At 41.8% G+C, this 25,654-nt stretch overlaps 1 protein-coding gene across 3 annotated transcripts in view; it reads right to left on the bottom strand.

Annotated features, from left to right (window-relative positions):
* Nucleotides 1–25,654, bottom strand: part of STK32B (serine/threonine kinase 32B) — a 343,316-nt gene that overhangs the window by 99,935 nt on the left and 217,727 nt on the right. For all 3 annotated transcript variants that reach the window (XM_036852052.1, XM_036852053.1, XM_036852055.1), the window contains exon 4: nt 17,826–17,999. In XM_036852052.1, the coding sequence (XP_036707947.1) occupies nt 17,826–17,999 (174 nt within the window). The remainder of the gene's footprint in view (nt 1–17,825; nt 18,000–25,654) is intronic.

The raw sequence follows: 25,654 nt of genomic DNA, 5'->3' as shown, positions 1-25,654 counted from the left end.
ATTCTTCCAGTCCAAGAACATGGTATATCTCTCCATCTGTTTGTATCATCTTTAATTTCTTTCATCAGTGTCTTATAGTTTTCTGCATACAGGTCTTTCGTCTCCCTAGGTAGGTTTATTCCTAGGTATTTTATTCTTTTTGTTGCAATGGTAAATGGGAATGTTTCCTTAATTTCTCTTTCAGATTTTTCATCATTAGTGTATAGGAATGCAAGAGATTTCTGTGCATTAATCTTGTATCCTGCTACTTTACCAAATTCATTGATTAGCTCTAGTAGTTTTCTGGTAGCATCTTTAGGATTCTCTATGTATAGTATCATGTCATCTGCAAAGAGTGACAGTTTTACTTCTTTTCCAATTTGGATTCCTTTTGTTTCTTTTTCTTCTCTGATTGCTGTGGCTAAAACTTCCAAAACTATGCTGAATAATAGTGGTGAGAGTGGGCAACCTTGTCTTGTTCCTGATCTTAGTGGAAATGGTTTCAGTTATTCACCATTGAGAACGATGTTGGTTGTGGGTTTGTCATATATGGCCTTTATTATGTTGAGGTAGGTTCCCTCTGTGCCTAGTTTCTGGAGGCTTTTTATCATAAATGTGTGTTGAATTTTGTCAAAAGCTTTTTCTGCATCTATTGAGATGATCATATGGGTTTTCTCCTTCAGTTTCTTAATATGGTGTATCATATTGATTGATTTGTGTATATTGAAGAATCCTGGCATTCCTGGGATAAACCCCACTTGCTCATGGTGTATGATCCTTTTAATATGCTGTTGGACTCTGTTTGCTAGTATTTTGTTGAGGATTTTTGCATCTATGTTCATCAGTGATATTGGCCTGTAGTAGTCTTTCTTTGTGACATCTTTGTCTGGTTTTGGTATCAGGGTGATGGTGGCCTCGTAGAATGAGTTTGGGAGTGTTCCTTCCTCTGCTACATTTTGGAAGAGTTGGAGAAGGAAAGGTGTTAGCTCTTCTCTAAATGTTTGATAGAATCCGCCGGTGAGGCCATCTGGTCCTGGGCTTTTGTTGGAATATTTTTAATCACAGTTTCAATTTCAGTGCTTGTGATTGGTCTGTTTATATTTTCTATTTCTTCTTGGTTCAGTATCGGAAGGTTGTGCTTTTCTAAGAATTTGTCCATTTCTTCCACGTTGTCCATTTTATTGGCATATAGTTGCTTGTAGTAATCTCTCATGATCCTTTGTATTTCTGCGGTGTCAGTTGTTACTTCTTTTGCATTTCTGATTTTGTTGATTTGAGTCTTCTCCCTTTTTTTCTTGATGAATCTGGCTAATGGTTTATCAATTTTGTTTATCTTCTCAAAGAACCAGCTTTTCATTTTATTGATCTTTGCTATTGTTTCCTTCATTTCTTTTTCATTTATTCCTGACCTGATCTTTATGATTTCTTTCCTTCTGCTAGCTTTGGGTTTTTTTTGTTGTTGTTGTTCTTCTTTCTCTAATTGCTTTAGGTGTAAGGTTAGGTTGTTTATTTGAGACGGTTCTTGTTTCTTGAGGTAGGATTGCATTGCTATAAACTTCCCTCTTAGAACTGCTCTTGCTGCATCCCATAGGTTTTGGGTCATCGTGTTTTCATTGTCATTTGTTTCTAGGTATTTTTTGATTTCCTCTTTGATTTCTTCAGTGATCTCTTGGTTATATAGTAGTGTATTGTTTAGCCTCCATGTGTTTGTATTTTTTACAGATTTTTTTTCTGTAATTGATATCTAGTCTCATAGCGTTGTGGCCGGAAAAGATACTTGATACGATCTCAATTTTCTTAAATTTACTAAGGGTTGATTTGTGACCCACGATATGATCTATCCTGGAGAATGTTCCATGAGTCTGAGGCCTTCTGCCAGCGTTCAGTAAGTGTTCTGTAGGAGTTGTTCCACATGTAGATGTAGTTTTGAGGTATTTGTGGGGAGGAAGGTGATCTCCATGTCTGACTCCTCTGCCATCTTGAAGGCACCTCCTCTTACTCTTTTTTATGAGCTAGTCTTCACATTAGTGCACTAGTGGCCTTCCGTACATGGTGTTGGTGCTAGTCCACTGGGTGCCAATCAGCAATCTACTCATTTAAGTGAAAGATCATTTTTTGCAGGTCATTTTCTCATCTTCCAAGCTCTGTGTTCCTCAGGAACAATCTCTTCTTTTTGAAAAGCAGTGCAATATAAATACATTGTGACTTTTAATTTTTTAAAAAAGCCTGTTGACTTCCAATTGTTCTATTTTTTATTCACGTATTCTCTTTTCTTTCCAGAACCTCCACATGTTCACCAACCAGATGCTCTCCGAACTCTGTACTTCAGGGATTTTTATGGAGGCTTCATTATGTAGGCATGGTTGATTAAATCATTGTCCGTTGGGGAGTCCTCTCTTCTTTCTTTATCTCAATCTTCATCTGACTTGAAGGATTATTCCAACAATCCTTATGGCAACTGTCACAAGATAAAGCCCATATTTAATAACCTTGTACTCAAGGTCCTGCACAAGAAGACCTGAAGTAAGCCAACCCCTTTCTTGTGTCAATTCCTCTTCCTGGAAAAATGTTCTCCACCACCTGTGCCTGTTAAAATGCTATTCAGAGTTCAAAGTACAGCTCCTCCAGAAGCCCAGGCAAGGTATAAAATGTATGTGATCTCTCACTTCTTGGAAATGTCAGAATATTTTGTCTTCACCTACCCCCTCTCATGATTCATATCCTTTCTAGCCCTGTATTTTCTTCACTTGCTAAAAGGGGGTGGGGAGGCTACAATGAATCATAATTTTATATATATATATATATATATATATATATATATGGTATGTATAATAATAAGATATGTATAATAAGATATATATATTGTAATAAGGTATATATCTCTAACCGTGTGTATATACGTATATGGTTATGTAGAGCACCATATATGGTAGCTATTATTATTAATAACCAATGTGCTCCTCCCACAAGGATTGAGGCTTCCTGAGGGTAGTTTTGTTGTCTTAATGCATCTCTCTTTAACGCCCAAGCTTTGAAACTTGTCCATTGTTGTTTATTGAATGACTGCATGAATGAATGAAGGCTTCTACTTGGGAAAGGGATTTAGAGCCATAGGGAACAGTATGGGAACAAAGTTCAGAAATCTTTGTGTTCTCACTGCATGCTGACACTTCCAAAAATGCTGACCTGATTTCCTGACACTGCATTCATTGTCTTGCTTTTGAACATCTTCTGTAAAACAGCCTCTAATTTATTGGATTCTTTCAGAGGTTTATTCTCTGCTTTCAAATTCTGCTCCCAGATTTCATTCCAGTTTCTTTGACATTAAGTTGAGCTCCAAGTCCTTATTTCTAAAATTTATTATCTAACATAAATGCTTGCCACCCAATTGCAGGAGCAATTTATACCCCAGAGATGGAGCAATCCCTTTAAGGAATAAATTGGATTCTCTTGTATCTCATTTTTTTTTTTATCATCACAAAGTCATAAATTCTCAAAATGCTGGCCTATAACAGAAGGGAAACCAAGCTTTGTGCTTAGAAATAACAAAGTTACTCCTGAAATTAAATAGGAATTTCCATCTTAAATAACACTTCTGCATGTCTTCAATTTTTTTTCCCATCTGAAAATTTCTATCTTGTTTCTCTGACCCTGGTCCCACAGGATAGTGAAGAAGAATTGATGAAGTGTTTCTTCTTTAATCTGATGAGAATTGGCAGTTTATTTTCAGCACAGTGTTGCCAGAGGGGGTGGGGAGGATATTTAGGATATAAAAATAGGTCATATCGGTTTTATTCTGTGTTTATTAATTATTATTGTGTTACTATGGATCTCACCGAAGGCTTAGTATGTGTGAAGCAGGCATTATGCTATGAGAATTCATGGAAAATTTCGTCCCATTCTCACATGAGCCCATTTTAAGGATGACAAAACTGAGGAATGATGAGATGAACTTTTCTGAGCTCTCACATTTGGCTTAAGCGGTGGTGTTAGGATTCCAATCCAGGTATTCCAATCTCAAGCTCATGTCTGATAGACTAATTGTAAGTCTAAGTGTAAAGCACCAAAATTTAGGATGATGTTAAAGTGATTTCAACAGCTCTGAATTTTTATCAAATGTATTTGCTTTTCTAAGGTACTCACCTCCCCACCCCAATTGTGTAGTTTTCAGTAAGGATCTAGAAAAAATATATAAGGGAAACATAAGATAATTTAATTGGTACTAAAATACACTAATTTCTGTAGAAAAATACTAAACTGTGTATCTGAATATACATATGATTACTGATGCAGCCATAAATAAAACATTGCTATTATAAAAAATAAAAATTAACAAAAAATAAAGTTCATGTTTGATAAACACCTTCCTTTTAGAGAGAAAGCTATGCTTTGATTTTCTTCATTAAAGGGATGACATGCTTATTAAAGAAAATTTCAAAATAAGAAAAAGAAGGAAAGAAAAATCTCCCTTCAACCTAGTGCAGTGGAAAGCTGAGGGATTTTTTGTTTGTTTAATAAGCAGACATTTCTTTACATAGTCATGTAAAGACTATGTAAAGAATTTTACATAGTCTATATAATTTTAAAAGCTATAATTTTCTTTGAAGATCATAAAAATAACCCCTTTTAATATTGCAGGATTTTCATAGTAAGCCCTATATATGTGGGTGTATCATAGTCTCAAGTCTCTAAACAGTAGGTATACAGTTTACTAAGCTGATTTCTTTCCCTTGGGTTATTTCAAAATTATTGGTTATCATAAGCAATGTTGTAATAAAGATGCTCACACTTAGAACTCTTTAGGCAGGCCAGACTGGAGACTTATATTGCAAGAAGTGAAATCAGTGGGTCAAAGTGTATAAATATTTTTAAAGTACTTGATTCTTATTGCCAAATATCTTTTCAAAAGGGTTGTAACAATTTCTATTGCCACCAGCAAATACATATTCAGACTGCCCAGAAATTATTTTTCTAGAATGCTTTGTCTTAGGAAGTACTCCCTTCTCCCCCGAAAGTAAAATCCAACCTAGATGCCATCATCTCCCCGAAGCCTGAATGCTCCTTGAAGCCAAATTTTATCCTGGCTCCTCCGTGTTCTGTAGCACTTTGAATGTGCTTGAACCAAGCACTTCCCACCCCAGCTGAGATGGCCATTACATGTCTGTCTCCCTAGGCTGACTGTGAGCCCAGTGGTAGGCACACAGTAGGTGCTCAATGCATACTTAAGAAGATTTTGGGTTTTGAAGAAAGGGACCAAGTATTTATGTATCACGGTTTCTGCTGTGCTGTCTGGCACACAGTAAGTGCCAGTTAAACACTTACTAACTGAATGAATGTGATCCTGAGATTTGGTTTACTTCAAAGCCTGCCAGGGCAGAAATATCTCACTACCTGGACAAATCCTTTCTATTTCTTAGGCCTCAATCATTCATTTAAGGCCTAAACATTTACTTTTTTTCTTTTTTAAAAATTCTTTTCCATTACGGTTTACCATAGGATATTGAATATAGTTCCCCGTGCTAAACAGTACGACCTTGTTGTTTATCCATTCTATATATAATAATTTGCATCTGCTAGTCCCAAACTCCCAATCCAACCCTCCCCTGCCCCCCACTTCCCCTTGGCAACCACAAGTTTGTTCTCTATGTCTGTGAGTCTGTTTCTGTTTTGTAGATAATTTCACTTGTGTCATATTTTATATCCCACATATAAGTGACATCATACATTTGTCTTTCTCTGTCTGGCTTACTTCACTTAGTATGATAATCTCTAGGTCCATCCATGTTGCTGAAATAGCATTACTTCATTCTTTTTTATGGCTGAGTAATATTCCATTGTATATATGTGCTACATCTACTTTATCCATTCATCTGTCGATGGACATTTAGGTGGTTTCCATGTCTTGGTTATTGTAAAAAGTGCTGGTAAGGCATAAACATTTGTTAAACACTTACTATGTGCCAGGACCTAAAATAAGTAACCAGGAGATAGATAATTCTGAAAGCATCTTCTGGAGGAGCGTATAGTTTTGGAGGTCTCCTGAACACAATAAACAAGTGGAGGGAGGTCCCCCTTGAAGTGTGAAGAGGATGCCCAAAGGAGGAACCACCCAGCTCCTTGGAGCAGTCGGGAGTCTTCACACAGGAGTGACCTTGGAGCTGGAACATGATCGTAGTGAGTTACACTGTGTCCTCCAAAAAAATGTCTAAATCCTAACCCTCCGTGTCTGTGAATGTGACCTTATTTGGAAATAGGGTCTTTGAAGATAAAATGAAATTAAGTATCTAGAGATGAGCTCATCCTGGTTTAAGGTGGGCCCTAAATCCTAGCACTGGTGTACTTTAAAGGGAAAGGAGAGGGGGATTTGAGACATGGAGAGGCAGGGACGAAAAGGTCACACGAAGATGGAGGCGGAGATTGGAGTGATGCTGCTACAAGCCAAAGAACGCCAGGAGCCATCAGAAGAAACTATCAGCGGATAAGGAAGGATCCTCCCGTAGAGACTTCAGAGAGAACCTGACCCTGCTGACACCTTGATTGTGGACTTCTAGCCTCCAGAACCGGGAGAAAATAAATTTCTGTTGCTACAGGCCTCCAAGCTTTTCATACTTTGTTGCAGCAGCCACAGGAAACTAATGTGATGATGTAGAAGATGCTCAACACCAACTCCTGATATCCCTCTTTTCCTCACTTCTCCTCAGACCATTATTCTGAGAGGCTGGATTCCAGGTATGGGTTAGGGCCTCTTTTCTTAGGTGCTGGGCCACCGTGTGCTGAAAGGTGAGTGCAGGGGTGGGGCTCACTCCCTCCTGTTTCTCCCTTCCTTGTGGTCAGAGATGAAGCCCTACAGAAGACCTCTTCCATGACTGACCACCTCTTCCCGTCCAGGGGTGTGGCCGGCCCGGGCCCATGTGGGGTGTGAGTCTGCTCAGCACTTGCCATGGATGCAACCATCCCTGTTGCCTGCCTATCTCTGAGGCATCCTCCTGGGCACTAGGGAGATGCAGCCTCCTGGCCTCTGGTGTGAAGGCGCTGAGTCCTAATTAGCTCAGTGGGATCATGCTCCACAGCGTCCGGCTCTGCTCCTAGAAATGCCTTATTCTGAGGTTTGGGGCCCAAGCCCAGCTATAAATAAAGTGGTATTCAGGTTTTCCATAGGGTTGCATTCCTCAGGGAAGCCGTGTGTTTGCAAAGCTGTTGGTTTGGGGCAGGGCTCAAGGATGATATCCCCTAATGCAGTAATTCTCATCCAGGGATGATGTTGCCTTCCAAGGCACATCTGACAATGTCTGGGGACATCTTTGATTGTCATAACTTGGCGGGGAAGGAGAGGTAGGGCTCTAGGCATTTAGCAGGTAGAAGACAGGGATGCAGCTAAATATCCTCCAGTACACAGGACGGTTCCCACCACAAAGAATTATCTGGACCAAAATATCAACAGTGTTGATATGGAGAAACCCTGCCCTGTGGCCTTCAGAATTCCATTGTGAGTTCTAACAGATGGGAATAAGATAAACAGGTGGATAGGGTAAGTAAAAGCATTTCTTAAAGAGAGATCATCACGCAAAGGAAAAACAGAGGTGGAAGGCAGCATGAACTTGGAAGAAAAGCAGAGTCTGGGACAAGTGGACTGCAAAGGTCTATGGGCGGAACCAGAGGAGGGGGATACAAGAGATGAGGCTGGAGAGATGGGCAAGAATAAGGCCCTCAAATATCATCATCACCTTCTTCACCTTCATCATGATCTTCATCATCACACCATCATCATCATCATCATCATCAATATCATCACCACCATCATCATCATCACCATCATCATCATCACCATCATCAGTAACCTTTGTCACAGAAGATCACATTTATTGAACACTTACTAGGTACTAAGTTGAAACATGCAACACACATTATTTCAGTTTGTTCTTTCAACACCCCAGTATAGTAGAGTATTAGTTTCCTGCAGCTACTGTAACAAATGACCACAAACTTAGTGACTTAAAATGACAAAATTTATTACCTTACATTTTGTATGCCGGTCAGAGGTCCGATGGAGAGTCAAGGTTTCAGCAGGGCTACTTTCCTTCTGGAGGCTCTTGAGGAGAATCTGTTTCCTTCCTTTTCCCAGCTTCTAGAGGCCGCCTGCCTTTCCTCGCTCATGGCCCCTTTCCCCATCATCAAGGCCAGAAAAGAATGGATTGAGGGTTGAGTCCTTCTCACACTACATCCCTCTGACCTCTTCTTGTGCCTGCTCTTCCACTTTTAAAGAGCCTTGTGATTCCATTGGGCCACCTGGATAATCCAGGGCAATCTCCCCATCTCAAGGACAGCAGATGAGCAACCTTCATCCACTGGCACCCTTAATTCCCCTTTGCCATGGAACATAACATGTTCACAGGGTTCAGTAATTAGGATGTGGACATCTTGTGGGGAGGACATTTTTCTGTCCACCACCATTTTTGTCTACAGGTGATAAACCAGAGCTTCAGAGCAATTAGATGCTGTGCCTGAGCTCACAGCACGGAAGCCTCCTCTATCTTAGCGGAATCCAGCCTTTTCACCACTGTGCTTTCCTGCTCTTTGCTCCTGAAAACAAGGAGCTACACTTGCTGAATACTTCATGTGTGCCTGACACTCCACCTGCATCACGTCATTCTGTGGGCGATCGCTCCTCTTGTTAACGGAGAAGCAGACTCAAGTCAGAGACGTAATGGACTTACTCAAGGTCTCCTGCGGCTGGACCACGATGTGGGAACTCTCAGCACTACTCCTTACAATGGGAGTGGTGGGCCAGGACCCTGCCTACAAGCAGGAGATGCCCTTGACCCCTCCCCTACTGTCAGGTACGGAGTCTGGTTTCTCCTCTTCACAATCTCATTTCCTGTGTCCCACCACTTTGGTCAGAGGTTGGGATTGTTTGTTTACAAATTCCACTGGTCATCAAATGGGACCCAAACTGGGAGCCAGAGAGAGGAGGCTACTGCCCAAGACTCAGCCAAAGCCACTGAAGCCACGGGTTAGGAAATCGTTCACTTCCACTGCCATTACATGAGGGACAAGCCTTTGCCAAAGATGACATGGGATTAGCAGCCCGGTCATATTTCACCCCTCGGCACAATCCCTGTCCCTACAGCTTAGAGGCATTTGATTTTCCAATAAACTGATATTGGCCACTGAAAACCAACACCCCACCTCACTCTGCACACAGTTCCCTGGGAAATGCATGTAGGCCATGTTGCCAAATTATCAGGAATTAAGACAGTTTCTCTTTCCAGAGTTCAGGAGGCACAAGCATAAGGGAGTGAGTCTATTTACCAAAAAAAAAAAAAAAAAAAAAAAAAAAAAAATCATAAACACACAAGCATTCCAAAGTAAGGACAGGAACGCTAGCCCCATCAGTTCGTGCAACCCAAGCTGAAAACTGGTGCTGCCCCACAAGATAATGAGCAACTCCTCTGGCAATGCCAAGGGCTTCAGGGACGGAGGAGGTTGAATATTGCCACAAAAAATAGAGTTATATTTGTATGTGAACACAACAGCAAAAGGTATCACCTTTTCCTGAGAGTCAGTCACATGATTTTTCCTTCACAAAAGCCTGGGTAATAGAAAGATTCTATGTGTAAATATGATTAGAGAACTTGACTGCCAATTATTATCAGTATAGAGACAGTAAGAGCTTGGTGACTTGAGGCGTCCACTTAGTGTTTGCTCCCAGGCAAGTAATTTATTCCCTATGAGACTCAATGTTCCCACCTGTAAAATGGGGCTGATAATGGGCCCCACCTCTGTTGGCTGGTGTTGGGATTAGGTGAGATCATACCTGCAAAGTACTTAAAACAGAGCCTGGCACAAGCAAAGTGTTCAGCAAATTTTTATCTCCATCATGGGTGTAGCATCTTACAAACAATGATTTCTATTTTGTTACCTATCAATCACAGATTTCAAATATGGGGATGATCCACTGCATTTAAATTCTTACTGTACATAAATATGAACAAAGCTCAGTTCCAAGCCCTGCCCTAGTAAGTAATCTCCTTCTCATACTATTCCCACCCAAAGACACACAATGCCAAAAATCTCGTGTGTGTGCGTGTGTATGCACGTGCTTCATTTACTTTTTACCTGTTAATATTTTTAAATTAAGTTGTCCACAGGGAATATGAATGGTGAATTCAAAGTGGAAGTTTGAAGCATATGCTGTAAATAAGTGAAAATCCTCAAAATAATGGGAGAATTATTTTTCACTTGCACACTTTTTAATCTTTTGAACTTTATAACACGTACACATACTCTCTATTAAAAAATAAGACCTGGACTTAACGCTAACAAAACCCATAGCAAAAAAAAAATTTTACTTCTTTACTTTCTCAGTTTATTCAATAAAGTGACAAAAACTTGTAATAGGGAAGAACTTTGTATTCTACTACAGGTTACTCACTAAAGGGATGTTAAAGTATGCATAATGGTCCATCTCTGGGAACCCTGCCTCCCAGGTAATGGGCATTAAGCTAAAATACCTTTGTTTAGCTCACAGGAAACATCCTGACCAGGCCCACCTATGAATGACAGCAGCAAGGAGAAAATGAACACATCCCCTCCAGAGGCTGACCAGAACCAGGAAATGTTTGGCTTTATTCCCTCCCCTTTTAGTATAAAAGAAGCCTGAATTCTAACTCAGGCAAGATGGTTCTTTGGGACACGAGTCCACCATCTTCTCAGTCTGCTCGTTTTCCTAATAAAGTCACTCTTCCTTGCCTCCACAACTCATCTCTCGATTTATTGGCCTGTTGTGTGGTGAGCAGTATGCACTTGAACTGGGTAACAAAATGATAAACTTTATATAACTTAGCATTTGTATACTTATTTTCTAGACAATTTGTAGAAATGAGAAGTGGCTTTGAAAAGCTTGCTCTTCTCAAAGATAATGCTAGTTTAAAGAAAGGTGCTTGCTAGTGTTTCAGGATTGAACTATTATTTTTCCTAAAGATAAAAAGGAAAAGAAAAAGATTTCTGACAAAGCCCATAAAGAAGCCCTCAAATAAAATTTATAATTAGCTTTAATGATAGAGAGGGCTTCACAAATATTTGACCTATTAAGTAGATATTTTCTCAAAGCTGAATACTTTCAATAAACAACTCCAAGGCAAAGCTGAAGATGCTTCTCATATATCTGATGAGATTTCTGCCCTGGAAAGGAAGCCTGTGAGTCTGATGAAGTGAAGGACCACTGGGATTACAAACCTTTGAGACTATGAGTTAATCTGCATGTGATGCAGGTTCAGGGCTGGAAGCAAAATAAAATGCACTATATAAATAATCAGACTTCATCGAGAGATTTTCCCAAGGGAGTAAAGGACACTGCCCTACGACTTTCAGGAATTTTCAGACCACAGTTTGGTAGAAGTAACCTCACTGGTGAAAATTTTTCTTCAAAAGAAGTTTGAAAATGTTGCCCCAAACCCACTTCGATTAGTATTTAGATCACTGCTCTGTTCAAAACAGTGAACAAGCTTGCTGTTTACAGGCTCATATTTATGTGATTGGATTGGATCTAAAAATAAAAGACAAGGGAGAGAATTACTGGTGCCGTGAACCTCACCTGAGCCAGGAGCTCTCTTCAAATCTGCTCTTTTCCCCCAAATTGATAGATGTAATGCAACAGCACCTGCCACTGACCAAGGAGACTCCAAGAAGCCTTTATCGTTCATTTCCTTTACTTTTCTGATGAAAGGTAGTTCTTCAAAGCACTACTTTATGTATCAAAAGAATTATGACTACATATTGCAGTGGAACTTGGAGAAATTTTTAACATCAAACATGAGATTTCAAAGGAATTTCATGCTTGTGCCTGGCTACTTTGGGCCCCACCAGAAGTTTTCAAAAGGCTGACTCCTCAGATATCAAGGGATATTTGGGCAGAAAAGTTACAGGAAGCAGTGCAAGATTTGGGTAGTGACTTATTGAATTTGAACTTGTATTTTCAAGTAATTTCAAGTAAGGCGTGTCTTTCACTTCTTTCTTTAGTACTTCTTCATTGATTCAATATGTAGTTAATGGAGCACTTCCTCTGTGCCGGGCAGTGAGTCAGGGGTGACCTCAGGCTAGGGGCGTCACCACCAGAAGCCTTCCCTGCTTCATGGGCACTGCTGGAAGAGCCTTCCTCAGGGGCGGTTGTGAGGAGTCGATGAGATCCATCCATGCATATTTTTACGTTCAGATGTGTAAGCACCCTCACTCATAGAAGTGTTTTATAAACAGTTCAATGCAGAAAGCCAGGAGAGCATGTGCTCATCAGTATGGGATCTGGGGTCAGAGTGTCTTGGTTTGAAACCTGGTTCCATGACCTGCCAGCTGTGTGCCAGAGTGCAAATCACCCAATTGCTCTGAAAAATTAGGATAATCCTAGTACCTAGCCCATTTGATTGATGTGAGAATTAAGTGAGATGATATTTGTATGTATATGAATATACACACATATGCATATATATGCTATATGCACACACATATGCAAACACACAATACACATGCGTGTATGTATGTATATATATACATATATATATACACACACACATATATATATACATATATACATATATATATATATATATATGTATATATATATATATATATTTTAAAGTAGTGCTGACACACAAGAGCTTAATAAACTTGATTCACTGTCGCTGTTGTTAGTCATCTGCTTTTGTATGACCCGGCCCTTCTGGGTACCTAGTCCAGTAACCAGCTCTGGCTGAAGAGCACCCCGGGGAGGTGCCTTCAGTGAACGTCATTCTCGATTACCAGTTGGATCACATCACTCCCAAGCTTCAACCCATCAATGACTGACACCAGCCGGAGCCTCAGGAAGTGCTCCCCGCCGAGCTGACCAACTCAGGCTCTGCCCTCCCAGGCCTCTCAGTAGGAGCCTGTCTGCCCAGTGCCTCCAGCGTTCCTCTTCTCTGGGCTAATGTCTATTTGTCCTACAAATCACATTTGCGTGTCCCAGAGGAAGCCTTGCCAGCCTCCTCTGTGCCCCCTGCTCTGCCCCCCACCTCAGTCTGGGCTGGGTGTCCTCCTCAGAGGTCCCGCCCGCCACTGTGTGGTGTCCTGTCCTGGGTCCCCTCTCCCCCTCGGACTGCAGTAATTTGGCCCCTAGAGTGGTTGTCTCTTCCACCCAGGGGATCTGCTCAGGTGCAGGCAAAGGGTCCCACCCATCATTTTCTTCCCAGGGCTGGCACACTTCTTGGCCCAGAGTGTTTTGAAAGAATGAAGGACCAACTCAAGTGCTCTAAAAAGTAAATCTTCTAATTGTTTTAAGACAATGATTTATTTTGAACCCACAATGGTATTTTCCTGCTTATGCACTTTCAAACTCACTGGGTTATACTCTGAAATACCTTTTATTTTCTACAGATCTACATCATCCTCAAAGGATGGAGATTTGTCACCACTAAGTATAAATGAACACTTGGTTTCAAAATCAATTCCGCCAGAAGAAAGAAAGAGGGATGAGGCACCTAAAAGGCCCCAGGCACAGTTAAATCCTTTATGAACTTTTTCTCATGGAATTTGCATCTCATGGAATTTGTGAAGTAGGTGTCATCAGGCCCATTTTACAGATTAGGAAATGGAAGTCCAAAAAGCTAAGTCACATGTCCGAGTCCACCAAGATGGAAGATAGAAATTCTTGGCAATTCAACTCAGGCTTGCATTTGTGGAATGATTCTACCACTTGCAAGTGTGGCTACTTGGAAAGAAGCAACATTCATCAGTCTGTATAAAATATGGCATTGACAGTGTCTTGTACATATGCAGTAGGGGACTTACATATTCAGCTGTTGAATGAATACAAAACATTGCACTACATTATCCTATATCCCTATGCACAATGTGTACAGACACACATAATTTCAAGTCTGTACATACATACACAATGAAAAAGAGATTTATTGAACCATATGGGAGGGGGAAAAAAACCCTGACTCAAATCTCTGCCAAGTCTGTAAGTTTAGAAATGGTAAGGTAATTCCATTTACTTTTAGTGGATTGTTAAAAATGTCCTTGCATTGTTGGATAGCTCCTTTTCTCTCAGGTAGATCTGGAATCTGAGGGCAGATGACCCCACATAGAGCAACATAAAAACATTTGTTGAAATACAATGAAATGGTTCCAAACCACCATGCTCTTATGTGACAGTTCCATTTTCCGCCTGGTCTATCGTCAGCTCTGCTCTGGGATGTTGGCATCTGTCTCACCAAGGTCCACATGACTCAGTGTCTGGGGGGATGTAGGCAAATAGATCATCTATTACACACTAGCAGAGGAAGGACTGTGATAATGGGTGAATGACACTTGTACAATAGGTTGGTAAAGAACTCGCTCCTTTCATTGCCTTCAAAGAAGCCCAGCCAGCCCACAGAGGCTACTCTGGTATAGGGCGACCTTCCTTAACAAATATAGCACAGTGCTTATAAACCCAGATTCCACAGCAGGAATGCCTGTGGGCAAAAGCTAGTCAATGACTGTGTGAATGAACAATGGACCTCAGGAAATACTCTGCGTTACACTGAACAGTCCCTTTACTCCTATTCGACCAGGGCTGCTCCTGCTACTATTACTACTACTACTGTTACCACTGGAACGACTACACTTCCTCCTCCTCCCCTTCCTCCTCTTTCGACCTCTCCTCCCCCTCCTTCCTCGTCTTCATTTGCATTTTGTTATGTTTGTTACTATTTGTGTCAAAATTATACAGGGGAACAGTTCCAAGAATCAAATGGTGCTGAAAGTTTTGTTACAATATAGCAACAAGCCCTATCACTTTCTCCCTGATTTTTCCCTCTCCATCCATTTATCTCTCCCAGGCTGTAATTTTGGTATTTAGCTCCTTATCTTGAAATGACCGCTGTACAGGACTCCTTGACTTTTCAATTTCCGGCTCCATCTGCTGGCTTCCCACTATGGAAGACGAGTATGTAGGAGTCTTTCCTTCTTGTGTCCCCACAAGGCACACTCATCTTCCCATTTCCTCACTTCCCCTCATGGGGTATTATTGTATTTTTGGTTAGGTCAATTTTTAGGGGTTAGGTGATTATGATTAAGCATGCTACGCAGAGATGATTCATGTAGTAAATTGTATGATATGCAATGTCCTGTCCAACACTTTCATTCCCTGGAGTTAAAAATTATCTTCTATTTATTGCTGAGTTTTTTCCCTGAACTTCGCATTTATTCAACTTCAGATTCTTTGCCAAATAAATAAATATCTCAAGGCAGCCAGATGTCTTAGGAATTCTATCAGCTCACTCTTCCTGAAGAAGTCTCTCCCAGGGACTTCTGATCTGACTCCAATCAGAACTGGTCATGGTCTACACTGCAGGCACAGCTGACATCCTTGACCCACCCATCATCCGGAAGATTTCCTTTGCCTCTCTCTTCTTTGCTGGAGCTCCAGCTTTCCGTATTCCATTTCTTCCTCCTTGATTTAGTCCTTCATTTTAGTGGAGTCCGTGTCATTTTCTAACAGCTACTTGAGAAAAGGTATATGAGAAGTATATTTTTTGAGACCTCGAACTTGTGAAAACGTACATCTCACATTTGATTGATAAGCACGTTTCCACTGCCTTCTGGTGTTTGATAATCCCAAACTATTGTTCTACAGTGCGAGCTTACTGGATCCAAAGTTTGTTTTGATGTATGTCTGTTTCTAGTCACTGTATCCTTGGTGGACCCTTCAGTCTGGAAATTCATATATTTCAGGTCCAGGAGATTTTCTTTATTTCATTGATGATTTCTTGCCCTATGTTTATGTTTTCTCACTTTTCTTTCTTCCCTCCCTTCCTTCCTTCCTTCCTTCCTCCCTTCCTTCCTTCCTTCCTTCCTCCCTCCCTTCCTTCCTTTCTCTCTCTCTCGCCTTCTTCCTTCCTTCTCTCTCTCTCTGATATTGAACTTACTGTACTGGTCCTCTAACTTTCTTATATTTTCTTTTTGTCTTTTTATTCTACTGTGCGTAGGATATCTTCAAGCTTTATCTTCCAAACATTTATCTTTTGAATTTTTCATTTCTACATTCATATTTTTAATTTATAAGAGCTCTGATCTGATGTCTGTCCTTTGAATCTGATGTCTGTCCTTTAAATACACACAGTACTTCTTATTTCACAATTGCAAAAATCTTTTCATCCCGCTGAAAATACTGATCATAGTTTTTCTGATAGTGTCTTCTCCTGGAAGAGTCTCTGTTTATTCCAAGCTTTTTTTCTTTTTCCATTTGACTGCGTGGCTCTCACTATTCATGTTAGAAGATTTCTCTGGATGTCTGATAATCTTTAGTTGTCACTAACTTAGTTGGGAGCTTATAACAAATGAGCAGGGCTTGCTGACCCTAAACTACACTCCAAGGGTCTTGGGGAACTTCTGATGTCTAAATCTCTTTCCTCTTGGCTCAGCCAAACCCCCACTGAAATCATCCAGGTGTCCAGCCTGGAGGAGGAAGGTCTGAGCCCAGCTGGAAGTGGGGAGGGTGTGTTATCTGAGCATCTGGTATGGATGCGTCTACTTAGTCGTGCTATTTTCAGTACCATATCCCAACTCTAGAGGCTTGATGTCTTTCAGTCCAGACACTCTCTATTTTACTCTCTTGAGGGAACAAACCTTCAGTCTTCCGCTTGGAAGAGGAAGGGACAGCCATCCAGTTATTCAGGATGGGTAAGCAGATTGGGGGTTCTCAATACATCTTACAAGGCTTTCAAACAATGAACCTCATTTTAGCCTCTCTTTTACCCCCTCTTCCTCCTTCCATCGATACTGATGACTGTCCATTCCTGAGCCTTGCGGGGGATTCTCTAGTGCCTATCAATTCATGGGTCTTCCCGGGAACAACTCAAAATTCAGTTTCTGGCATCCTAAGCCATTTACTACTCTACATATTCTTTCTAATCCCCCTCCCCACCATGTTTTGCTATAGTCTCCTCTTTAGTTTTCCCCATCCTTGTGAATTTACCATTTTTCAAACCCTCCTTACTGTCATTCTATGGAGATTTTAGAAAGGAGAAACTGTAAGTGTGTGTGTGCAGTGTGTGTGTTTCATCTACCGTCTTCACCCTGAAGCTCAAGTTCTTGTCTTTCCCAAGTCCTCCAAAACTGTGTAAGTTAGAAGAAGATCCACTAGGCACGGTGCAAGACGATGGGTGAACAGATTTGGAGCTACTCACGCTGGCCCCCTCCTCTGTGGTCAGAGAGAAGACTTTATTAATGAAACCATTGCTTTCTGAAGCCTCTCGCCGGCCTCCTGCCTCTGCAGTCAAACTTGCCTTGCTCACCAGGTTGGATGTGGTGGTGCTGTGCACAGGCGGGGAGAAGCAAAGGCCCTGAGGAAGCAGCAGAAACTCAGAGCTTATATCCAAAGCCCAGAGCCAGCACTGAAGCCTCCCAAGAGGAAGAAATCCTCCATGATGCACAGCATTGATTTCAAAGTAAGGAAAGGAATAGAGTAGAATCCCTCACATTCCCATCTCATGCCACTGTGACTTTTCTAACCTGACCCTAGAGGGACAGAACATTCCAGCCTCCCAAAGACACACCAGAATGGAGAAGCAAAGGCCAACCACCAGCCACGTCTCTAAGCAGTGGGGTACCAAGAGAGGAGGTTACACAGGCAGTGGGAGTGTTCCACCTCGATGCATGTGACAAGGGAGTAGGTAGAGAAGGTAAAAGCAATAATAAAGCTGTTCTGCTTTTTATGATCTCCATGTACTGCCACTTCTAAAGAATGTCAGTGAGAAGATACTCTGGATGGCTGCAGAGTCCCCCCCATCACACCCTACGCCCCAGCATCCCTCCAGCAGCCTGGTTACCTGTGGATGATGTGATACCTCTGCAGATACTCCAGGGCCAGGGCCAGCTCGCAGATGTAGAGCTTCACGGCCCCCTCTGTGAAATGTACATTCTGTTGCAGGTGATAACGTAGGTCCCCTCCCAGCAGTAGGTCCACCACCATGAACATGTCCTCCTCGTCCTGGAAGGAGTACCTAGGAGCACCGAGGGGCAGAGAAAGTTAGGGATGGAGATGACTCCAATGCCCTCAAGACCGATGCCCCCATTTTACAGAAGAGCAAAACTGAGGCTCAGAGAGAGGCACTAATGCTGCCCAAGTTACAGTGTTCTATGACACAGCACCAGTCCTCTGGCTCACAAATGGCACTTGTACCAATACTGGACTCCAACATGTTACTTTGTTTTTAGTACATGCTTTAATTAGATGTTGTCCGGACTTAAGTAGCTGGTCTCCAAAGCTGCAGCCCCTTCTCCACTCATTCCCCTGTCCTCCCCACACATGCTGCTCCCCACAAGGATCTTGTTTCTGCAGCCCTTGAAGGCAGTGATGCTCTGGTAAGACACACCCAGGCTTTAAGGGAACTGGCAGTTTCTACTCACATTGCTTCTCAGAACCCGGCCAGAGCCCAAGCCCTGTGGAGAGGCCACGAGAAGGAAAACCAAGGTGCTCTGTTCAAGAACCCCAGCTGAGCACTCAGTGACAGCCAGCGCCAACCAGTAGCCGTGAGAGTGAGCCACCTTGGGAATCTGGATATTCTGCTGCAGTCCCAGCTGCCATCACATGGAGCAGAAGAGCCGCCCCGATGAGCCCAGTCAACTTACAGAACATGAGATAATGAAATGGTTGTATTTTGAGCCGCTAAGGTTTTGAGTGTATTTTCCCCCCAAAGCAACAGAAATTGCACTTAGGCCTTTTAAGGGCTGAAGCACCAACATAAAAACCCTGAGAATGGCGTTAAACAATTGTAAACTAGAATCACGTCATAAAATGTCGTCACATTCCGTACAGAACCATGAACTGTAATATGGGCATCACAGAATGACAGGATGTTGTCCTGGATGCTTAGATCTGTGTCTCAGATCCTCGACTATTAGACCTGGGCCAGCCAGGCCATTCCCCTCGTTCGGCAGAAGAGGGAAGAAGGGCCTCAGTGAGCCACTGTCAGGGTGAAAACAAGACTCAGACCTGCCACTCTCATGGAGCTCTTACAACCACACGCTGCTGAGACGCTGCTGTAACATGTACTTGCTGTGTTTCCCTGACCTGGGCGGGCGGCCCTGAGGAGGGAGCCTGATTCGGCCACAGGGGAGGTGGCAGACCATGTGCTTATGGGATGAGGGACTCCAAGGATGGAAAGAACCTTAAATGCCATCTACTCCCACCAGCCCTGTATTACAGAGATTGGGATCCAGAGAGAGAAGAAATGGCTGCCCAAGAGTCACAGTTATTGTATATCTCACCTGCTGTTTATACAGGTCAGAATCAAAGCAAGGAGGAGGGGGGTGATATATTGTGACCCCAAACTGTAAATTTACCAGATGTTTACAGAGTACCTGTCCTGTGACAGGCATTGGGCGGTGTGCTGGGGACACTGGGACAAAGCAATTGTCCTCACTCTGAAGGGGCACACAGTCCCCTGGGAGAGAAAGGCTAAGTCAACAGTCAGTGGTCATGCAGGGAGACAGGGGCTCTAGAAGTCTCTCTGGGGTGCAGTGGGCATGTGGATGGAGGAAGTCAGCTCTCCAGCAAGTGAGGTGGGTGGAAAGGTCTTTGCAGATGAAGGGTACCCTGGGTCTGGGACACACAGCGACTGTGACCCAGACAGAAGGACAGCATGAACCTTCTGGTGCTGGGAGTCCAGGACTCTGTAGGGTCTTGGGGACAGCACCTCCCATTCCCCCAGTTTCAGCATCTTAGCCACTGACAATCCAAGGGTGATGATGCAGACCAGCTTCTTCCATTCTCTTTCAGGCTGACTTCAGGGCTGGAGCAGTGGCTGCCTGCCCAGGCAGGAAAGAGGTGGTCCAGGGGCTTGTGGGGTTGTCCAGGGCCACCTGGAGGGCACCAGCTGGACTTTATATTTGGTTCAGGACAAGTATAAGCTGTCTGGTGCGTGATCACTGCTCCAATTGATGCATTGCAGGAGTTGGATGCTCGTGAAGATGTTAAAAAATAAAGCTTGCCCAGGAGTCTTGCCCAAGGTAGGCTCCCCAGCCTGGAGGCACTGGCCTTTTCCAGACACTACTTTTTCTGGGTGGACTATCTGGGCCCATGCGAGGATGGAGAGAATCAAACAAAGATGCTCTTGACACACTGGAGCATGGAGCAGGTAACCAAGGGCCTCCTTAGCCAGCACTGTAAAAGCCACGCTTCAATCTGTCTTTCAACATGGTCATAGCCATCTGTATTAACCTTTTCTCCTTCATGGGAATTTTAGAATAAATGTATCTGGTTTCTTGAAAAACTCTGACTTTTGTTGGAATTATGTTGAATTTACAAATTAAAGAGAATTAGCATTTTTACGATGCTGGAACTTTCCAACCTTTCCATGAACATGAAATATCTATTTATCCTGGTCTTCTTTTTATGTTTGTCAATAAAGTTTTATAATTTTCTACTTAAGGGCCTGGCATGTATGCATTTTTTTATGACTTTAACTTTTTATTTTATATTGGAGTATAGCTGATTAACAACGTTGTGATAGTTTCAGGTGCACAGCAAAGTGACTCAGCCATACACATACATGTATCCATTCTCCCCCAGACCCCCTTCCCATCCAGGCTGCCACATAACATTGAGCAGAGTATTCTAATATTTTAAAATAAATTTTATTGCTATTGTGAAGATAATCTTTTAAAGTAAGGTGTACTAAATGGTCATTGCTAGGGGAAAATACACTCCGGAATTGCTTATATGTTTATCTTAAATCTAGCAGCTTGGCTGACCTCTTAGTTATTAGTTCTAATACCTTTCTTATATTTTTTCCACTTATTATATGAAGATGATCATGTATTCTACAAAAAACTGCCATGTTTATACTCTTACAATACTTATGCTGCTTACTTTTTCTTGTTTTATTTTACTATCCAGGACCTCCAGTAAAACATTGATTATAAGAGGTGATGCTGGGCATTTTTATCTTGTTCTGGAATTTAGTAAACTGTTTCTCCATTAAGTAAATTGTTTGCTGTAGATATTTGATGGATATCATTTATCCAGTTAAGAAAGTTGCTTTCTAGACTGCTAAGAATTTTTATCGAATGGGTTCAAAGGTTTTATTTTTTTTAACATTAAACTGTCTTTGCATTTCTAGACTAAACCTTACTTGATAAACACACATACATATATGTATATCTATGTATATATATATAGACATATGTATGTGTACCTGTGTATTATATATAACATATATAATAATAAATAAATATACAAGTATATATTTATAATATATATTTTAAATTTATAACTTATATAATATATTATATAATATAATAATGTATAATAAATATATATATAAGTATATTACATATAACATATACTATATATATATGTGTATATATATATATTGTTTTTACTGGGTTCAGGTTTATTCTTTTAGGATTTTTGCATCAAACGTTCCAAGTGACACTGGCTTATATTTTCCTACCTTTGTCCTGACCCTGTTTTGGTATCATGGTAATACTGGCTTTGTATGATGAAGTGATTTTGTTTTGTCTATGTTCAAGAAGAGTGTACACGAGACATCATTTGCTTGTAGAAAGTCTGGTGTCAAAACGCCCTCCATTCCCCCACTTATGATTCACTTGGGATTTTCCCTCCTCACTTAAGGCATACCTGTGGGAGCTGTCTGATGATTCCCACTCTTCCCTCTCAACCAAAGATGAGAACTTGACTAGAAAGTTTATGCGCGTCCTCTGGCCACTGGTGTTGGTTCATCAGGCCCCCTCAGAGTGCTCCTGGGGTCAGTGTGTGGATGAGGAAAGAAAAGCCTCTTCCTCTAGGTGTGCTCAGCTAGAAGCTGTAACTGAGGCTGTCTAGATCCTGTTGCCCAAAATGAAGATAAGACCCATCTGTAGAGTGAAGCTGCAGACAGTCAAGCAGGGCTGAAGGGCTGAAAACAGAGAGAGGCCCTGCTGGAGGTGAGGGCTCCAGCCTGGGCGGAAGAGTGGTCTGTCCCTGAACTTCCTATTTACATGGGCAATGACTGTACCTTTTGATTTAAGCTACTTAACACTGTGTTTCTGTCACTTGGAATTGAAAGAGTCATCTGATGCATCTTTCCACGTATTTGCTACTGGAGATAAGGGTTTAGATGCTCAGAAAGAAATGACAGGAATCAGCTGTAATACACTCCTACAGATGCTCAATTTGTATTCTAATAGTTGATGGACTATTGAAACGCTATGTTAATGACCAGTGAGTTCTTGCACCCTCAATTCACAGCTAAACTGTCAAAGGGCATCTCATTCAGTATTCCATCAGAACTTTTTGGAGAAGCAACATGAATTTTCAGGGGAGAAACTTGCAGACCAGAAAGAATTCTAAAGAGAAAATCCAAAATGCAAAGATAACAATAATTTACGCAATAACTCAGATTACGGCTTTTTCTCGCTGCAGATCCATCGTCACCCTGGGCCATGGACCCTACATTCTCCAGGAGACTCAATGTTATTATCGGAGAACAGAGAATGACCTTGTATTGATCTCTCTGTAGTTTTGTGCCGTTCCACAGCTCTGTGCCATTGCCTCTTTTGCTTCTTATTGGACTGGAATTATAATTATGTTCTCATGACGCTGTTGCATATTGTCATGGAAATGATGGAGATCACAAATGAAAAACCTGCACTTGATTGCAGTAATGCTGACCATGGAGAAATCTGGATAATTAGGCTCAATATGCAAGATCAAAGAAGGTCAGGAGCTTGGATGGCATCAGTCCTGGCCTGGACATTGACATAGGCCAACATGAAGAATCCAACATCCTTTGGGTTTTTAAAAAAATGTATTAATTTCCTACTTATTCCAAAATGGATTAAAAGTGACTTGCAAAATACATATGACATAATACAATTAAAAATAAGTAAGCCACAGACCAAGTCAAAGAATAATAAAGGAATACAAGAAAATGGATGCAGGCAAAAATACCCCAATCCATGCCCAAATAACTTGCCTGCTTGCCTGAAGTAGGCCATCAATGAATGCATTTCTAACCTTCCCAGCAACCAGAGCAAAGTGAGAATCATGACCAGCTTCATGATTCAAGGGTCAAAGTGAAAAAACAAATCAATTGTTTATTTTTTATGTTTCATATGTTTATTGCTGGTGCAGAAGCCAGAGGGAAATCTCTCCCACTGGATTCTTATAAAGACGGCATTCTGTAACATGGTGATCAATGAGCTATATAAAATAGCTCTGAACAGAGTTGCAAGTTTAACAGGATTTTTGTATGATGTTCCTCAAGATAGACTGAATGAATCAAAGTCCAGTTCCGTAAAAGCAGTGCTACATGGGGCAACAGCAAAGTGGTCTGGGCGTCATGCTTACAGATGAGCTTTCTTAATAAAAGAAATGTTGGTGAATGGCCTCAGGGACTACTTCACAAATATGAGCTCATGCACACACCAACAAACACTCAGTAGGCTTCTACTACGCATCCAGCCCTGTGCCAGAAGCTGGGATTCAGTGGGAGAAGTTGCCCCACTAGATCACCTGAGTTTGGGATAATCATAAGGGGTCTGGAGTTTGATGTCCTGTGCCAGGACAAGTGCCCCCTGATGATCCATTGCTGCATTTCCATTTTTTGCCCTTGGCCATGGACTTAACAGTCCCAAAGACACTCATTGTTGTCACTCTCTCATCCCTACCTGCTCAATCACAATGCTCCCTAATCCCACCTCTCTACTCTTATCCATCATCCCCTTCCCAGTTCAGAGCAGTGGTTTCCAACCAGTGTTCCAGTGGGGACATCTGATGACATCCAGAGACATTTTTGGTTGTCACACTGGAAGGGATGCTACTGGCATCTAGTGATTAGAGGCCAAGGCTGCTGCTAAACATCCTACAATGAACAGGATGGCCCCATGACAAAAAATGATCTGCCTCGAATGTCCAGTTAGAGCATCTCCAGCGCTCCCTCTCACTTCATCTCACCTTGCCCAGTACCTGGTCTCTTCAACCAACGGTGTGTTATTAATGGCTGGGGAGGCATGGAAATGAAAGGGACCTTCGGCAGGAAATCCTAAACCTTCTTAGTCTTCCAGCAGCGCAATGCCACTTGCCCACTGGAAACAAATGCCTTTCTCTACTTTTCCTGAGGCAAAAGGAGTTAACTGCCCAGAGATGACTCCGTGGGATGGTCATTCTGGAAGCCCTGGCAGCAGGACAAGCCACGTGTCTCCAACATTCATCTCCTCTGTCCTTAGTCTGTCCACCCACAAGGACGAGGAGCTGAGCATCTCCTAAGACCATTTTCTGTCCAATTTGATCTTCGAGGGGGAGCAGATAGAGAGGGGGGCTCACCCACCATGCTCGCTTCCAGCGATTCTCAGAGACTTAATATCCAGCAAGAGAGGAGCTAGAAATACCCTCTAGAGTAAGAAATCCAATAATGGGATGCTGGGCCTTCTGTTAGCTCACATCAGACAAATAAAAAGGAGCTTATCAAACCTGAACTGTGCTTGATACATATGCCTTTAGTAACATTCACAGTAATAAGCTGTTTTTAAAATTTTTAATTTGACTTTAGCCACAAAAGTCATCAAGCCGTTCGAACACACTAGCCCTCACTGTTCTCACACTAGGCTGATTCTGGCCCTGTCTCTGTCCCAGGAGATTACTGGTTAGTTTCCATCTGCTGCCTGTAAGCCAAGTGCCATCAAGGGGAGACTCTCAAATGCCATCCGGCTCCCCGGGCCAAGGTAGTTTAGGGCAGGAGAAATTGTGGGATGATGCACAGGCAAGATGCAAGTCCACGGCCCTCCCCACCTGCCAGCTACACAGTGGGATTTGCAGACCCTAAAGTGTCATCTCTTTGTGTCAGTGCAGGACACTGTTCTTGTGGCTTAATGGTTTCATTTATAGATTAAATCTGTGCTCACTTCTGCTTACTTGTAAAGGTTTTGCAGTGCCTAACAAAGTAAGACTGATGGATGCGATGGAGAGGAAAAATGTGGAACAAAGGAGAGGCGAATGTTTTGTTCACATGGACAAACTGATTGTGAGCATGGTTCAACCTCCTTCACAGGACACAGCAACAAAGGCAATGCAGAACAGACAACCCACTCTCATTGTCTCATTGAATGAGATGGAGCCAAACATCTCCCCTTGGGCTGAATTCCAAAAGAAATGTATAATTTGCATTCTTTACAAAGAGGAGGCATGGAGTAAGAAATAGGAAGCAAATAATGGTAATTCACACTTGTGGAGTGTTTCCTATGCACATTCCAATATTCATGAGAGATACTGGTCTGTAGTTTTCTTTCACTGCACTGTCTTTTAAAAAATTATTTATTTATTTATTTATTTATTTATTTATTTATTTATTTATTTATACAGTAGGTCTTTGTTGGTTATCTGTTTTAAATATAGCAGTGTGTACATGTCAATCCCAAACTGCCAATCTATCCCTCCCTTCCACCCTTCCCCCCGGTAACCATAAATTCATTCTCTAAGTCTGTGAGTCTGCTTTTCTTTTGTAAATAAGGTCACTTGTATCACCATATTTTTTTTAGATTCCTCATATAAGTGATATCATATGATATTTGCCTTTGTCTGACTTACTTCACTTAGTACGATAATCTCCAGGTCCATCCATGTTGCTGCAAATGGCATTATTTCATTCTTTTTAAT

The sequence above is a fragment of the Balaenoptera musculus genome, chromosome 5, assembly GCF_009873245.2.
Source record: "Balaenoptera musculus isolate JJ_BM4_2016_0621 chromosome 5, mBalMus1.pri.v3, whole genome shotgun sequence".
Lineage (NCBI taxonomy): Eukaryota > Metazoa > Chordata > Mammalia > Artiodactyla > Balaenopteridae > Balaenoptera > Balaenoptera musculus.
The sequence above is the reverse complement of the archived record's forward strand: the minus strand, read 5'-3'. Positions and strand labels throughout refer to the sequence as shown.